The sequence below is a fragment of the Aythya fuligula genome, chromosome 4 (genome assembly GCF_009819795.1).
Source record: "Aythya fuligula isolate bAytFul2 chromosome 4, bAytFul2.pri, whole genome shotgun sequence".
Taxonomy (NCBI): Eukaryota; Metazoa; Chordata; class Aves; order Anseriformes; family Anatidae; genus Aythya; species Aythya fuligula.
This window is the reverse complement of record NC_045562.1, coordinates 54,100,117-54,119,043: the sequence shown is the minus strand read 5'-3', so window position 1 is coordinate 54,119,043 and position 18,927 is coordinate 54,100,117. Positions and strand designations below refer to the sequence as shown.

The window sequence follows — 18,927 nt, the reverse complement described above, 5'->3', positions numbered from 1 at the left end:
ATATATCTGGGTAGTTTTCCATAACAGTTCTTGTGAAACTATATCACAATGCACTATACTAAAGAAGGTAAATTAAGTCAAAACTTTGAAAAGGCTCAAAAATCCTTTCAATGTTTAGATTTTACAGATCATCCACATTTTATCTCAACTAGTCCTGAGACAGTAAAGTCCTAAACATCAGTGAAGTTCAACAAACATTCTGGTGTATGTCACATGATTTTATCACACTCCTGTCCTTATTTACATTTAATAAGTCACATATCGAGAAGATAAATGACTATTTCCACTGACAATTTATTATTTTGCATGTTTCAGTTACACAAAACAGCCTTCTTAACAGCAGAGAAGATTTATTTTGGGGAAAACAGAAATCAGAGAAAATCAGAGAAAAGAGTATCAGTATATAATTTTTCCAAGAATAATAACTATTATACTACTATTGCCTAATAGTAAAAACACAAGCAAAAAGGATCTTCTACCCAAAGCTAAGTATTTGTGCTGTTTCTATATTTGAGATACAAGCAGATTTGGTTGCTCATATGATTTTAAGGGTAAGACCAAAAGTAATAACTGAAATAATTCTCTTACTGCCTTTTAATTCTGAATCGAGATTTTAAAGAACATTCGCTAGTTGAAAAAGACAGCTAAAAGAGTATTCCTGATTAAAGATCACCATGTAGTTAATCGAATGTAGTTAGCAAAAATAAGGTGGCAGTAAATAAACAGTAGAAGTCCAATGGTATTTAGGCAAGTTCCTTCAAAAGTCCACAATTTGACAGTATTTGCAAAGAGCATCATCAAGAAAAACCTAAATTAGCTTCCTTGTCTATGTTAGTTTAATATAAAACACTAGTTTATTTTCCTTTCTCACAGAACACAGGAAACAATGTTCCCTTGTTTTTTCCTTAAAAGGAACTAAGGCAGATACATACACAAAGAGGATTCAAAACAATTACAGATATTGATATAAAAATAGTCATAGGAGACCATTTGTATAAATATAATCTTTTCTATGTCATGATATTGAACAAAGAATATTTTTAGTCTCTAAAAAAAAAAGGAAAAGTCTATTAGTCTGAAATAGTGCACCAAGAGAATTATATTTTTCCAGTGTATTTGAGTATTTTAAAACTAGGCCTGTCAATCATCTCAAGAAGATGTTCTGCAGTTAGCAAGTCTGCAGTGTCAAAAATATGAGACAATCCCAAAAGGTCATACATTATTATTCCACTCTGTACTGCTGTAAGAAAGATACTGCTGCAACTGGAACAAAAACTGTCTTCATTCATTATGAACCCATGAACATCTCCAGCATATGCCACTAAGTAGGGGAAAAAATAAAAAATAAAAATCCAAGACCAAACTTCACCAACACCATATTTAGATGAGAGTTGCATCTGACTCATGCAAAGGATTGTTTGGTGAGCTCCCTTAATGTTCATGATTTTAAAATGTAACAGAAATGTCTTTAACAGTAGAACAATTCCTGAATTCTAAATTTTAACCAAAATTCTTACTTAGTTCTTGCAGCCTCCTTAGATATATGGAATCTTCTTGAGCATTCTCCATTTCAAGACAAAAGTAAAGGCTTGACTTCTCTATAGCAAACCAGCCTTTTCTCCACTGATCCAGGCTATGGCAATCCTTGTAGTACAGTTGGCCAATCAGGTCACAGTCTCTCTCTAGTAAGCATTCAGCCACAGGGGGAACAAAATGCTACCAAACAAAACAGGGTGAGTCAGATGTAGAAAAAAACCCTCTTCCCCCCCCCCCCCCCCCAAAAAAAAAAAAAAAAAAAAAAAAGACACTGCAAACCTATAAGCTTGAAAGATGAAAGCTGCATTAAAGAAATAAGACTGTTGGGTTTATCATTCATAAAACTATACATACATTAACTTTAAACTATAAAAACAGATATAGCACATTTTTTCCATTCACACTCCACAATCCAAATATTTTTGCTTTTTAAACTACATTTAAGTAGTAATGTGACTGTTAACATTTGGTACTGTATCAAATACATTTATGAAATACTGCTTTATGAGTTGCGTTTCAGCAAACAAAAGAATAGAATGGCAAGCACAAACAACTTAACTGAAATAAATTCATATGGTTCATACCACACCAGTGCACCTTTAAGATATTCTTAAAGTCAGCATTAAAATGTTTCAATTCCTTTTCCATTTTACTGTATTATCTTGTTTCAAACATTAAATCACAGAAGTTACTTCTTCCTGCTGCACTAGAAACCACCACACACAAGACAGACCAGTGTTCATCAAGAATGGCTTCTCAGAGGACTTTAAGCTAACAATGAAACTTTATTCTTTGTGCAAAGGCTCCTGGCCTTCCTGGCCTGGAAAAGATAATTATCAGTATTACCTTAGCTATCGCCCAAGTCCATTTTCTTTGCGAATATGCAGTTTCAGCTCCAAACAGAAAAACACGTTCTGACATTAAATAGATTTCAAAGGTAAAGACGTCCCTGAAGCAAGCAGAAGGAAAAAGGCAGCTGTATTTAGTCTTCATAACAGTAGACACACACAAGTTCAATTTCTCCCTAGTTCCTATTACATTAGTTCATACATATGGAATGGAATCAATTTCTCCTCTGATCTTACATGTACAACCCAGCTAATAACAGAATATCATGATCTAGAGTGCTTCTCAGGTCAAAAAAATATTTAGAGGCTACTGAATAACAATCTTTTTCAGTAGCTCTAAAATTAACAAAAATGCTTAAATATAGTCATTAAAAAACAGGGAATTTTTTTTAAAAAACAGGGAATTTTTTTTTGCTTTTTAAATTCCATGTGATCTCAGCAAGTATATTGTCATGATGTATTCAAAATTATTTGTGCGCATTTAATATTAGTAGATCAATAAACTGAACATGAAGTTGCAAATAAGTTATCGCAGAATCATACAAAATGTTGGTTGAAAGGGTCTACTAGATGCCATTTGGTCTAATCTCCTGCTACAAGCAGGACTATCACTAACCATAAATCAGACCAGCAATGGTTTCATCTAGCGAAGTCTTGAAAAAATTCAGGGATGGAGACTTTCCTGTTTCTCTTGACCACCACCCTTCTAATGAAGAGGCTTTTCCTATCACCCTGCCTGAACCTCCTGGGATGTAGCTGCTGCCAGTCATTGTACCACCTGCCACCACCAAGAAGAGTTTGGTTCTGTCATGTTTATGACTACTGTTTGAAGCTGCTGTAACTCTCAATAAAAATTAAAAACAAGCAAAGAAAAAAAAACAATCACTATTTAAAATGGTTGGATCTTGCTTTTCTATTTTTAACTGCCAAATAGTAAGTATAGTTAAAAGAAGAGAAAGAAAACCATTTGAAACTGTGGTGGAATTTGGAAAGTCGTTGGACTCAGTTTTTAACATGTAAGTTACGGTTATGGTGTTAAATTTTTTAGCATGATTTCCTTTGTGACCTTTCCCCCTAAAAACCAAACAAATGGATCACGCTTTTCCCTTTCAATACTGGAGATTGAGGTTTGTCTGAGTCTGGAGAACTGACCATAGATCAATTCTTCCATTTGCAATGATGCTTTGTAAATGATATGTAAGTACTTGACTCTGACTAGTAAAATAGTCATTTTAAGGACAGAACATATACAAAATATCTCAGGTAACAAAATAACTTTGAGTAGTTTCAAGAGAAGCTTCCCTGTCTCAGATAAAGCACATTAGGAGATTAGTCATTCCCTAAAAATGAAGTATTTTGCCAACAAGTTTTTTTTTTTTTTTATTATTTAGGCATTACCCTGAAGTGGAACCATTTGCACATATAGCAAGAAATACATTAGATCACATTATGGAAAAATAAAGTAGCATGTCCCCCCTCCACCCCACTCCCCCCCAGATACCACAAAGCTATGCTACAACAGAGTACTGATGACTACTTCCATTGCAATTCGTAGCACGTTGAGGCATAATCATTTTTCAGGATCTTTCCCCTATGCACACACTATCTCTGTAGTAGCTAAGGTCCTTCCTTCCCATTATCATTTCTAGAAACTTTCTGTATAGATTGCTTTTGTTGCAGACACTTCTGCTGTATAGTTCCAAACACTGCTGTATCATACAATAGAGTGATCTTGTTATTTTACACACACACACAAATTTAAGAAGTATTATGGCATTTACGACAGATCCTAAGTACAAATTAAAGCATTAGCTTCAACAAACATGTTGCCTTGATCAATCATGATCATTGATCACAACTCTGAATCTGTGTGATGTTTTTAAATGTACGAATGGAATGTGCAAGAGTTGTAAAAGAAAAACAAGACCATCAAAAAAGTTATCTTCAAAGGAACTTCACGTTCAACAGTTAAATTGCTGCCCTCGACTACAGAACAACAAATGGGTTTACGAGGCTGATAGATCTGTGACTAAAACTGAAAGAATTGTGGAGAACTGCAGCATTATCAGAAAGAAACAAAGCAAAAGTTTTGGCTTGAGGCATAGGTCAATCCCAGAAAGAAAAATGAGCACTAATTGTTCAATTTATCATCGTGTAACCTTTTAAGCACTGAGAATATGCATTACAGTTTTAATAAGAAAGAGACATATCTAATTTATGTTGCCCTTTTAAATTACCCTAACATTTTCATTACATCACTATAAAAAATAAACAAATACTACTTAGCACTTATTTCTTGAAGTCAATATAACTTCAAGCTTCCTTTTATTTTTTCTCTCTAAATTGCACGTTCAAAATTCAAGAACAAAGTGAAAAGCACGGAAAACAGCATCTTTGAAATACCTATGTTTATTTACTGAATTATTAATTTTGGAACCTACCCTCTATTTAAAAAGAAGTCTGACTTGTGCACTACAAGACAGATAACTTCGCTGATGTCAAGCATACCATTAGGAGTTGTCGTTTTATCATTTTCATAGTAGCTCAGAAAGCCACTTTCCAAAGTGCACCATCTTTTGTTGCAATCTGTGAATAAAGAAATAATAAAAAAAGTCAGTTGGTTTAATAAAAAAAAAATTGCCTCTTTCTGTAGAATTTGCCTCAAAATATATATAGCTGTATTACAACAGGAGTACATCTATGATGATATCTCAGTCCCACGAACTTCAGTGGGCCAGGATTTCAAATTCTGTGTTGATACTATTTAGCCTATAGGAATTCTAGCATATGGTAGTTTAAGTTATATATTTTAAGTTACATTTAAGTTATATATTTTGAAATACTATACTATAAAATTTCAAGTGTCATACACGTTAAAACTTACATCCATTGCACACTACAAGGATAACAAAAGAAACCACTATCAGAAGTTATGTTACTTAACGTTGTTAAAATACTTCAGAAAATACACTACCAAGATAGAGTAAGATATCAAATTGAAGAACAGACAATCCTTTCAAGGTACTTCAGCAGCTGAGCTCAATTCTCTCCTACTGCAGGTCCAAGAGTTGCACAGTAGTGACATTGTACAGAACGTATGCCTAGATACTAGGCTAAATAAGAGGAAACACAATAGACAGGTAGTAGCTACAACTAAAGCAGGATGGCACATTCACATAAGAATGAGTTGGAAATCTCTGCTGTTGCTATTCTCACGTGTAACTGGCAAGAGTAAATTCATTTAAGCAAGACGGCAGTTCACGGAATGCTAATGCTCATACGAATGTTCAACACGTAACAACACAGATGCTGAGCAATGGTTAAATTACCTACTTAAGAATTTTATCTTCACATAACTTTGAACTAGGTATATTAGAGGATCCAGAAATTGCCACTTATACTTTTCTTAAAAAAATTACACAAGGTGTATCTTAAAAAGAAATCTGCAGGACAACTTAAAAGCCTTATTCAGCATATTTGAGTCTAAGTGTTTACTACCTCTTGTGAACCTGAACTATGAATACAGCATATGAAATAGAATATTAATGTCTGTTTTCTACTCTGTATATTAATTCATTCAAGGTAACATCTAGTTCTTAGAATATAACTTGAGGTGCATCTATTCTCAACACTAAAGAAGCAGGACCTAAGCAAAAATACCGTTAATTTCCACAGTAATAAGACCTCTGAAGAGGTACACATATTCCAGTAACCTATTTGTGCTAATTTGGTAAAATAGAAAAGAAAAAAATCATGAATAAATAAAAAAAATAAGCTACAGTTCTAATTAACCAATACTTACTTGATATGTTGTCTGATATTTCATCCAATTAGTTCATCTGTTATTCACTGAGTCATACATGTTTTGGGCACTATTTTCTTAGTATTTATTGAATATCATTCTTTCTACCTATATTGTAAATACACACTTTAAATACTGAAGTGTACATAAGTTTGAGTATTTGAAGATGTATAGGTTTACAGGAGCTGAGCACAAAACTGGGTTTGATTGTTCAGGATTTTTTGACCCCCTAGCCTTCCATCATTCCCTTCGCTAAAGTGTGCCCATTCTACAAAATAGCTCATTGCCTCAATATTGAAAGAACTGTTCAACTCTCAAGGATAATTTTGGAACACTATGGTTTTTAAACAGGGCTCTGTACAAACTTTTACATTAAAAACAGAAAGAGAAAAATTGAACTCGGGCCAAATCACTAACCTTTATTATTATTATTATTATTTTTTTTTGATATATTGCTTTGGAATAGCAACAATGTTTGAGCTCTCTTCCTGCTGATCATCAACAGCTGTTAACTAACAGTAACTTTCCCCAGAAGTTATGCACCCCTGCTGAAACTACGGATGGCACTCCAACAAGGATACAAAAAGTTGGTTTACTCTCTCCTGCACTGAAACCCACATAGTAAAAAACTATACTGTGTTTCCAGATGCTGTACCTGGCTTTTATAAAACCTGGATTCAATTCACAGCACTGAGTGATTTCTTTGGTTTCCTTTTGCAATTGGAGCTCAGCCCACAAAGGAATACCAGTTTTCTCTGACTGCAAACAGAGCACTTAAATATTCAGCCCTTGGCAAGGCTGACAAGTGCCTCAGAAGAAATTTTTAACACCAAGGAAGAATTTAAACAGTAGCTTAGTAGTTAGAGAGATGAACTGGATTCTGGCTCAAAGCTCTTTTCATAAATGTCCATAAAAAATAAAAATCAGTATAAGAAAAATCCAATATAATTGGGGGCAGGACCCAAAATTTTGACAAGTGCTCCAATCCCCTGTTAGATACCAGTGCTCCCTCTCTGGTTCAATGAGAACTCAGCAGCAAGTCCCAACTACTTCACCCAAAGGGCTCCTTTCTTTCCTCTAGCACTGAAGAGGTAGATCACTTTGTTTCAGGTAATGTGACCTTCTTACTTGAATCTTTACAGGCCAAGAAGGGAACTGAAACTGTATCTCCCACACATATACATGTGTGGGAACCATTAAATTATTTGATGAAGATAGTTTTTCTTTCTTACTGTTTATTTCATACATAAAAATGGTATTACATTATTAAATAATATATTTTGTATACACATACATGATACAATCAATTCCCAACTATCTGCAATGTGTGTATCCCCATATTATTTCATGTTAGTGAGATTATAAGGTAGAAAACAGTTCTTGATATAGGAAAAAATATAGGAAGAAAAAAGTTTATGTATTTTAAATTGTAATAAAAAACCTTTTGTTTTTTACTTCTTACACATGGCACACTAGACACAGTCCTCAGGTAAGAACAGATTCTAATTCAAAATTGCATTTATTATTATTATTATTTTTTTTTTTAACTATACTAAAAGGATATCATTATTACATTTTCCTCCCTGATCTGTCTACTAAAACTGCAAATGGTGTAATGATGTAAATGATGTAAACACATCTTCCTATACACCTGTAAAGCTGTACGCCCACCACATCTTCCAAAAAAGCACGGCAGAAGGCATTCTGTGAGCATTTAAAGTTAACTCTTCAATCTATATCTACTTACAAATTTAAACTGCATTTCTAATAAAATAGAATTAGAAGACGTTAGATGAGACAACAGCAGTATTACCTTGTATCTGCTCTCTACTTCCCTCAGCAGGGTCTTGAGTTTTTATAAATACATTTAAAAATGATTATATATGTGTGTGTGTGTGCATGCATATGTATATGTATAAATACATTATATATATATCCACAGCACAGAATACAAGGCCTGCACTTATAACAAGAGGTTTGTGGTTATTCCTGTCTTTCCCGAGTAAGCTCAGAACAGTTTCAGAACAATCGACAAAGAAGTCCTGTCCAGCCGCAGTCCAGGGCTCTGCCCAGGTCTTTGTTAACAGCTGCATCATTGCTGGGAAATGCTTACAATTCAGAATTAGTTCTGATGATCACTCAATGTTTTTGACTATTAGGATCCACAATAACACAGATACCTTAGAAGTGCAATAAATGGGAGTTATGTGCATGCTTCGATCTCCATTAAGGATCTTAAAAACATACCACCAGAATATAAACATCATCATACAAAATAAACATTTGTCAATGACACAGGATGCTGTATCAAGATATTCTTAGCTATCAATTTAACTACAAACCAGCTCATATTTTAAAAATCTACCTTGTTTGTTTAGATAGAAGAAAATACAGGAACAGAGAAAAAAATAAATTTATCTGACAACCTCTCAAAAATCCTAGTAGAATGACTGCTGATGATTTCTACTGTGATAATACAAACATTTTTACCATGCAATGCTTAATTTGTTGTAAAATTATTAGACGTGTCCATTTTAAATACATTTGCAAGCTTGAGCAATATCTCAGGCATTATCAATTTGGACTGTGAGAAGTCAGTGTTAAAATGGTTTCAGAAAGATAATGATTTCAAATGGAAGCTATGTTTGGCAGCTAGCAGCATCTGCCTAATTATAATTAGAATGAGAAATATTTGTATATGTTTTTATTTATCATTTTTGTTAACTGAATAATAAGTAGTTTAATTTCCTTCTTCTGTCAACCACTGAATAAAGAGATCAAGACAATCGGGATTTTCTTCATCTGAAAGAGGTCTACAGAATCAAATGAGACAATTTATCTTTTAAAAAGTAATGTAAGAAGTTAAAAAGAACCAAATTCATCCATACCATACATATTCATGTATTATTCAAATGTATGAAGTAAAACTGAAATACCTTCTTTTAATTTCTTCTCTGTAAGAAGCTTGGTAGTATTAGAAGAAACTTTGTATAAAAATTCACAAAGAAAGGTGGAATGTGAAGAATCTTCAGAGAAGCCACTTTCAAGACAGATATCATAGCTTGGGAAATCTATTAAAAGACAAAGTAGTAAGTAACATACAAAACTTCCTCTACTCTAGGGTATAACTGCTTCTCCGCATACTTCTTACTGCATCTGCAGTATTTACAGATACATAGCTGCTCTCTAAAACCTTTCCTATAGCACAGATACATATTATTGATCTATTTTTATAATTATTGTTACATGTTCACCAAAACCTGCTGTTTTACATTGGTTACTACATTGCCATTTTCTACCACTGCTTGCCAATGTAACCTAAATGTGGTTTTCTAGTGTGCTATGTTTTTATTTTCATCCCTTATTGCAATATACTTAAACAGAAGGGAAGTGTTTATCTTTAGGTCTTATCTATAAGTTTACCACAAACTCTGGCAGCAGAAGGATTTCAGAGGATCACTGTGAACCTGCCATGACCCCCTATTTTCTCTGAAAAGAAGGAACAAACACCAGCTCCAACACACAGCAGTGCTGCGTTGGCTGGAAAGCTGCAAGTGGAAAAGACAGAGCCAAGACAAGCAAACTTCCTTCTACAGCCTTAGGACTATTTCACAGCATAACTAGCAAAATAAACCAAACAACACAAACCATAAAACCACCACAGCTGCTTGTCTGCACAGTGATTGAGCTCAACATCCCAGGATCTGATGCCTGTCACTTGTGACAAAGAAGTGCTTAGGCAAAACTTAAGGCACTGCATTTGCTCTGGGAAACTATATCATTCCAGAGTTTCCGACTAAAAAAAAAAAAAAATAAATTGTGTTCAGTCTATCAAGTGTTACTTTGCTGAGTTGCATGAGCATGTCCACAATGCTGGCTGGATTAGCATTACTAATTTCTTCCAGTGTAAATCTGTGTGTGAAGTTTCATCATTACCAGACTGCTTCAGATGCCAGAGAGCCCTTTTTTCCTTTTTAAGAAGGAAAAGTTCAGGTACATCCATACTCTATAATTTTCTAATTGCGTATATTTTATATACGTATATATTTTTCTTATTATAATTATTTGTGTGTGTATGCATATATATATATTATTGTTATTTATTTTTTTTTTTTTTAAGGAATAGCCGCCTGTTTTCAAGCGCCTGGAAACACTGATAAATTGAAACCAGGCCTGTTGACTTTCAGGGCCAAAGTCTATGATGCACAGTGGTGATCTGAAAAAGGGTAGTATGCTGGGATTGGTTGGAGAGCTTTATTTTAGGAGGAGAACTTGTGACAACAGATATAGGTACCTATAGGTACCTATAGTACTAGATAGGTACTATTTTATACAGTCAAGGTAGATATCAATTTAAATAATTTGTAATCAAAAAGCAAAGCCCCTGAGAAATACTTTAGATATATGATTAACTGTATGTACCTATTTTTCTGGTAAAAGCCTGACAGTAGAGGCAAAGCAGATGATGCTTTTCTTCTGTGTTACAAAACAACGTTATGACGGTATGAGTCATCATAGGCTTTTTAATTATTTTTTGAAGAAATAAACTTCAAGTCCAAGTAAAATGCAAGTAACTTGCACAACTACACATAGTGCCTGACAAAATACAGCTGATGCCTTCCATTTCACTCAATATGAAATTAGAAGATCAAAATAAAGCAGGTATATCCTACCTGAAAACTTATTATGGTATAGGAATTCCATTTGCAGTCTTTGTCCAGCTTTCTTGGCTAGTAAGTATGGAGTACTGTAAACAGGATCGCCAGTAGCGCACATCACATCAGCCCCACTGAACAGCAGCATCAGAGTTTCTAGAACATCTTGTTTAACTACAGCAGCACACAGAGCCTTATGAAGAGGGAATATAAGAAGTCTGTTTAAATTAGAAAGTTATTGGTAGCAAGTCCTTGTAAATGCAAATCCTTTCACCTCTTATATAGTTCCCCTACATTTTCAAAGGCCATAACCACTGGGAAGCTGCAGGAATCATGAATTATGGTCTGAAACTATGAAGAAGGAGCAACAAGGAAAAAAAAGTCACCAACCCAAACCCTGCAAGATTTTGCTGCCACACATTTTGTATCTGCATGTTAACATTAATTAAAGCAATAAGCTGTCCTGCAATTGGGTATCTACATGAAAAATCCCTCCTTCATTTCTCTTCACACAGCACACTACTGAAGAAAAAAAATAATTATTCTAGACCTCAGAAGTTCAACCAAAGAAACAAGATTTAATCCTTTAACTCTTATTAGGAAACAGCCTGGAATTCATAGATAGTTTTTCAAAGTCATGTTCACAGCCAGTGAGGCAACTATTGTTTCGGGTACCTTTATACTTAATAACCTTCCTTGAAATTTAAAGATCTCAACGCATTCTAGAAATTCAGGTCCCTTTCATCTTCCTATGCATGAAGACAAATGTAAATACTTTTATTCCAAAATGTGGTTCCAAAACCTTAAAATTAGAAGTACCTATGTAATTTCAGCAATCTGTTTGATAATTTTACATTATTTAGTTAATGGATCAGCTTTTCTGAAATAATAAATACAGAGGTTGCTCAACACAAGAGAAGTACTTCTCTAAAATTCAGCTGCTCTAATAAACACACGTGCATCCAGTAGGCAAAAACTGGTAAGGCAGATAGTTCAGTAGAAGTTTTATAATTACTTGGCAATGACCACTTATTACATGGTAATATCATGTCTCTATAGAGAATTTGATCATTACATCTGATGTTATTTCCCAGTAGTTAAATCATTAATTGACAGACACCTCTGTACCAGAAGAGTTCAGAAAAATCAAGCTTGTAAACCACAAAGGACTATTGCATTTCCTGTAGTCAGCAGTTATAGTATAAAATTAATTGTTAACAATAAAATTAAAACACTTAAATATCTTTTTTTTCTTTTATTTTGCAAAGAGCCATAAAGCCTAAAAATGTGTCCCGATCCCAACAGAATCAGAAAGTCATATTGGAATGTAGAAAACCCAAATTTGAAGTATAAAGATGGTTAGAACTATTTTAAAAGAGACAGTATTTTTAAACGCCTTTGTTTTTACTTCTCATGTGTATAACTCACATGCAACCTCTAACATGTGAAGAACACTTCAATTTTTTTTTTGGAAAATAACCACTGAACTACTTCAAAGCACAATAACTTAAATGTTACCACCCCACCACAGTCTTTGCATATCCTTTGAGATAATTTCACTAATATGCAATTGAATAGACTAGTTTTATAAAGTATATGCACTTAAACCCCTCTATATTCAAAAACCCTAAAAAGTCACGACTCTGAAATCAGCAGACAGCATAAGTCAGTCAAACAGATATCAAAGCTATGCAGAATTTGATAATTATAATTAGCAATTATAATTAGCATTTTCTACTTTATAACTGTAGACAATTTGTTTCTGTTATTTGTGCAAAAGGAAACATTAGAACTCAGTTTTCATCATTTCGTTTATTCTAGCTTGTTTCATTTCCAGTTAACTACAAGCTATTATGAAAGTGTGCATTAGCTACTTTCCACTGCTGATAATGTAATCACCTATCATGGAACAATCACTCTGGAATGTTCGATGTTAGACATATATCGAAAACATACCGAGAAGGAATATAAAAAAGACAAATGAGAATTTTTGTCTATGGAGTGTGCATTTGAAAACAAAGATCTGTATTTATTGATAGCTCTGGAGTATTTATTATAGGCACCATATAGGTGCCATAACCTTCCACAAACAAATTAGAAAATCTAGAACTAAGAAATCATGGATTGACTCCTGCAAAGGCTTCATTCAGAGCTGCGAAACCCACCACTCAGGATTTTCAGTTTGTTTCTCACCAGTTTAACGAGATGACCAAAATGCACACAAATACAATTCAATACAAAAGTTATGGCAAGGGCTTACCCATTCTATAGTATTACCTTATTCAATTGTTCCTTGGTTTTGTAGGGAAAAGGTGTTTTTCTGAATTTTCCCTCTTTGTATTTTTGTGTAATGAACGCAATCCTTTTTTCTGCTGGGGCATCCATTTCCAGTTCTTCATCTGGAGGAAGATTTCCTGCCCAAAAACTGTTTGCCCTCTTATTTCCAATGATGATAAAGAGCTGGATGAAGTGCAAGAGAAAACAAACAAAATATCACGAAGGATATCAAGCTAACCCCTAAATCTTTTTCAGTTGCTAAATGTGGAGAAAAAAAAGTTTTACAAAGAGATAATTGCCTGCAGGAAACCTTACTCAGTCAATATTATTCATTTATAGATGACCACAGTTAAAGCCTGTGGTCATGATTTTCAGCAATAGCTACTAAGCTTTACGAAGCTAACCAGCTACAAGATTTCAAATAAACACAAAAAAATAGCAGTAGGATGTTAGAGAATACTAGCATTTCTTTTAAAGAAAACAGTGACGACTCAACCTTCCCCTTCAGCACCACTTTTAAACACCCCAAGCACCTAACCTGGTAGTGAGGAGTTTGTTTCCCTTCCTTTCCCTTCAATGAATACTGCCCATCATGACTGCTGTCCAGAAGCATTTCCATTTTTTTCCCCAAAACACAGGTGCTTGGAGAAATGCTTGGTACACATGGCTCTCAAAACCAATGCATATTTTGAATGACACAAAAGTGAAGTTACCTCCCAGAAACCTTAAGGTTTACTCTAACAGCAGCATATTTTTTTAGTAGCTATATGTTAAGACTTCTCATAAGGAAAGAACTCTTATTCATGAAGCACCTTTCAAGATGGAACAGAGTTGCAATATCTCAACATACCTCAATAAGTTCATTGCTCCAAATGCTGGCATCCATTTTTAGACTCCGGACTTTTGAGTCTCTTGGTCCTAAAGATCTGTGCTGTCCTAGAAATCCAAGAGTATTTTTACTTAACTAGCTTCACCAAAGCACTTAAACTGAGTTTCTCTTCTGCTGAGCTAACAAAAATACTTAATGAAGACAAATTTATTCTAATTATTTTTTTAAAAAAGACTAATATGTACTAGGCTTGACATTTAAATATAAAAGCACAAAAAGAAAACAACCAAAAAAAAAACAAGCAAAAAAGTGAGAAAGAAGGAAGGGAGGTGGATTGTACTTGGCACAGAAATCTAGTCCTTTTTAGGTTATAGCGTTGTAGTGAAAATTGTACTATTTAATAGTAAATAATAAGCAAAGGCTCCGATGTAGAATGCTTTCAGAAGGCTTTTTCATAAGGGTTTGTTCTGAAAGCAAAACCAAGAGAGTTATAAACTAGCTCCCTGCATCCTGCATTTTTGCATGTATTTAAATATAAAACATGACAGAATTGTTTTTCTTTTAATATCTGAAAACGCTATCATGTATTGTCAGTAAAATACGGCCTGGGGTATTTAATACCTCTAATTTATACATTGCCAATTGTTATCCTTTAGAATGAAGCCTCACAAAAGCCAGCCATTTCCCAAGGAGCGTTAGTATGTCTTGATTTCCATTAATAGTGAAGGATTATTCATCTGAGGGAAACCAATCACCATACAGGCTTGTCATTTATGCAAGGAAGTGCTTTAGAATACTCGGTATTAAAGAAGTTACATTCATTCATTGTTTGTCAAAACTTTCACAAGGATAGCACTTTAAAAATAAAAAAAGCCAGTTCAAGGACATACGCAGATATGCAAATATGACATTTTGTAGAACCCACACAGCCTCTCATTAATTACTCTACCTGCGCACTTCTTACAAATGACAACACAGAGATTGATGGATGCCCAGTCAGGATTGGGAGCTTTACAGTCAGCACAGCTCCTGTTGGATTCATTGAACCAAATCTTCTCAGCTACTTCATAATCAGAGAGAGTTTCTGCTATCGATTGCTGCAGCGCTTCAATCCAGTCTTGTTTCTCTCTTTCCGACTCGGCTGTAAAGCTGAAACAATTGACTTTTCTGCATTATTGATCTTTATTTTAAAGCCCAATTAAACAGAATCTGTAGTCTCTCTTATTTCTTACATTTATACCCAAAATCACTGTCAAAGAAATCTTCCACCACACACAGACACAAATTCTAAGATGGAAAATATTTTTTTGTCAGTGAAAACTCCGTCAGTCTGAAATCAGTTTTCAACAAAACCACTGCCAGTGAGAGCTATAAAGCTTTTGTAACATTTTAGTTATGTTCCTGAGTTACTTTCAATGCATTTCTTTATTTTTATGTTAACACATACCAAAGGTAAAGCCTGATTTTTTATTTATTTTTTTAATAAACATCATAGAATTATTTAAGGAAATGTGATGATTTACTAAGGAGTACAAGTAGACTTGCTACCTGTAACAGACAAAAATTGCTTTTTATTTAAATTGTTTTTGTTTTGTTTTGTTTTTTAATATAAATAATAAACAAGCACCAACATGGTGATGGCTTTGAGAAAGTCAAAAACAACTAGCCATAGACTACCAATACATACATCTACCAACTAGCCATAGACTCAAATCACTGACAGAGACAAATTTATTTACTGGCTACTCTAGGCCACAGAGTATACAAGCAAATAGTTTGCTTTTCAGTCATTTAGTAAGTCAAGGAGAACAAAGTGACTTCTCCTGCATTACTGAGATTTCATTATAGAAACACTTCCATGTTCAAGAAAAGATTTTTACTAGCATATAGCTTTATTTTATTTTCTTAAATCATTACAAGTCACAGCATCAGCCAAACTTTCTACTGATTTCAATTGAGGATTTTTACAAGGGATGGCACATAATCAATTTTCTTTTAGAATAAAATGCTTAATATTAAATGAATGCTGCATGATATCACTTCAGCAGTTTACCATTAAGATGAAGCAAAGTTTTCAAAGTTTGGTTTTCTTCTGCCCTTGCAGAGAATGAACAAAGACGGTTACATAAAATATGAATTTGTGGGAACAGGATGCCTAGTTAGAGAGATAATAGATGAAGCACACAGCTAAACAAAGGAAAAAAATCCTTTTGTTGTTTAAAAAATACTGGGCATTCTTAAGAAGCGTTACCTTTTCACCCAAACTAGGTTAAATCACTGCTGTAGGAAGCAAGTATTTCTTCAGTTATTTGTATACTCTGTACTGTAAATATTAAAGTTCTCACCTGAAGCTTTTATAAGGAGTAATTATTTCAAAAGATTGTTTTGCAGTCCGATCCACTTGTTTTACATTTGCCACATTCATAGGGATTAAAGTGATACCAAATCCTGTCTTGAAATCCTAAGGAAAAGACAATAAAAGTTCAGAGAGTTATAATTCAATAATCAAGCATGTACAGCACAATTCAATCAGCAAAATCCAAGATCTGTAATACATATTTTGGCTACAACATGCAAGCTCTTTCTAATTCATTAAGGGATAAATAAACCTATACTAAAATATGTCCAAACACTACCCTTCTAATTGCTAGAATGATCTTACTTGATTGCTGGTGAGAGAAGAAACTATTAATAAAGGAAAAATGTTAAATAACAGATTGCACTAAAACGCAGAACCAAAACAGAAGTATCTAGCTTCTATCATACTGTAGTGACTAAATAATGTTTATCCATCTAAATCCTTCTCACTGACAGCAGTTTTGACTGCTTTTAGATAAACTAGTTAAAGAAAACATATAAAATTCCTTCTTAAAACATTTGGTTGTTTGTGCTTCTGATGTATTACATGAACTAATCTTCTCAAACATGTCTTAGAAAAAGTCCTATAAAACAACTAAAATAGGGAGTTATTTGTGGTTCAGCTATTAGAGATAAGTATTTTTTTGTCTTAAACCAAGAAAAAGCCTTTTTCCTCCCATGAAACACCATACTTAATATAAATCAATCGTACATTAACACAGTTGGGAAATTTTCACTGACCCCTTGGAAACCTGTCTCAAATGGACACATTTTGGAACCACGGAGAGAGACACGTTTCTGATGTCTTCTGACCACCACTGATGCTTCCTTCAGACTCTAATTTACATATTTATCTAACAGTAGTCACCTACACAAATTTAATTCATGTTTGACAGGACAAGAAGCAATGGGCACAAACACAACCCACAGGAGGTTGTGTTTGAACATCAGGAAGCACTTCTTGTGTGGATGATGGAATGCTGACACAGGTAGCCCACAGAGGTCAAGGGATCTCCCTCCCTGGAGATCTTCAAAGGCTGCCTGAACATGGCCCTAGAAAAACGCAAAGGGCTCAACGTGTCCCTTAGAGTAGAGAGGGAGGGGACTTCTGGAAGTCCCTTCCAACGTCAACCCTTCTGTGGTTTCTTGGACTATTACTACAATTCTTGAAAACATTAGCGGCATCAGGAACAAAAACAGAAACTACATCACCCAAGCAAAAGAGCCAAATCCACATATCTTACCATCTGCAGGATGCTCACTATTCCACTCCTCACATTACAAGTAGCTTGGCGTGGGCTGATAAAAACATAAGAGCACTGGAAGGAAAGACTTCGGCAGAGATACCTGCCTGTGATGAGGAGGCTGTTTTTCTAGTAAATACATATTTAAGCCTGCATCATTGACAATCGTGAGATTTTCAAAGTTTATAACAGCATTAAAGCTCACATAGAGAGGACACTTCACAAAACTCTTTTCAATTCATCCAACTATTTCAGGAACAAGCAAATAAAAATATCTTTAGCCATGATGGGTAAGGCTATATCTAATAGAAGATACAAACAAGCCTACACACTTCAGTATATTTAAAGTCATAACTTTTCAACAAGTACTCTGGATTAGCCATTCCCCGTATAATCAATTTTGAAATATTTCTCACTTTTTCTCTGCTCTCAGATCCTGTAACTTACACATTTTTATTCTCCTCCCTCATCTTCAGCCCTTCCTCCCCAAATTTTCCTTTGAATCAACAGTTTTGTTATTGCCACATCTGCTTTGGAAGAGAGCAGAGAGCTGTGTGAAGCCTACAGTCCCTAATTCACCCTCAAAGTTCAGTTATATGGAAAAAGAGTGCACAGAATAATTTCTTTTTGAGCATGAACCTGACAGTAATGAAACATTCTTAAAGTCGGACATTACCAGTGAGAAAGAGAGAAGCATATAAAATAAGGTTAAAAATTGAGAATAGAAAAATACTACTATTTTTTAAAAAAAAAACAAAAAAACAAAAAAACTTCCATTAGCAGCATCTTAAATCAAATGAGCAAAATGAGAAACATAGAATGAAAAAAAACCAACCAAACAAAAAAAACAACCAACCTTTAACTTCCTAGAATTAAACAGTTTGTGCTTCTGAGATGTAAACTGGATGCAGGTTTCAATTATTTGTCTATAATTGGCCTTAAAAAGTCCAGATTTATAAAGGGCAGGTAACCAGACTATATTGTACCTTAAGAACAGTGCAACAAATTTATTAAGTAAATGCTGAATGGCTGCCAGAAAACATGATTAATAGGAGTTTAATATACTCTTAGGTCCTGAATAACTATTCACTGCCTTCACTGAAGGCAAAAAAACAATAACGAAGAGAAGATGACTGAAATAAGAACTACCACATTGGGCCAGATCAAAAGTCCACCTATAGCAGCTTCCCTTTAAGCACTTCCTACTGGCAACTGTCATAAGAAGAATATAAATAAGAGAAGGTACATCCTCATCTTCCCAAATAAGCTTCCAGCAATCTAGGGACTTCCAGCTCAGAAAGCCTATGAACAAGTAGTTGCAGTCAAGCCATCACACTTAATAGCCATTGACAGCCACGTCCTCGAGGAATTTAAACAA

The 18,927-nt window shown here is 34.3% G+C and overlaps 1 protein-coding gene across 1 annotated transcript in view; it reads right to left on the bottom strand.

The window, feature by feature from the left end:
• The window catches only part of ARAP2 (ArfGAP with RhoGAP domain, ankyrin repeat and PH domain 2), a 116,932-nt gene that overhangs the window by 50,126 nt on the left and 47,879 nt on the right, over positions 1–18,927 (bottom strand). The window contains exons 9-17 of the mRNA XM_032187508.1: positions 16,293–16,408; positions 14,897–15,096; positions 13,969–14,054; positions 13,119–13,301; positions 10,860–11,034; positions 9,123–9,257; positions 4,826–4,970; positions 2,383–2,485; positions 1,518–1,716 (exon numbers count right to left, since the gene is read on the bottom strand). Of these exons, the coding sequence (XP_032043399.1) occupies positions 1,518–1,716; positions 2,383–2,485; positions 4,826–4,970; positions 9,123–9,257; positions 10,860–11,034; positions 13,119–13,301; positions 13,969–14,054; positions 14,897–15,096; positions 16,293–16,408 (1,342 nt within the window). The remainder of the gene's footprint in view (positions 1–1,517; positions 1,717–2,382; positions 2,486–4,825; positions 4,971–9,122; positions 9,258–10,859; positions 11,035–13,118; positions 13,302–13,968; positions 14,055–14,896; positions 15,097–16,292; positions 16,409–18,927) is intronic.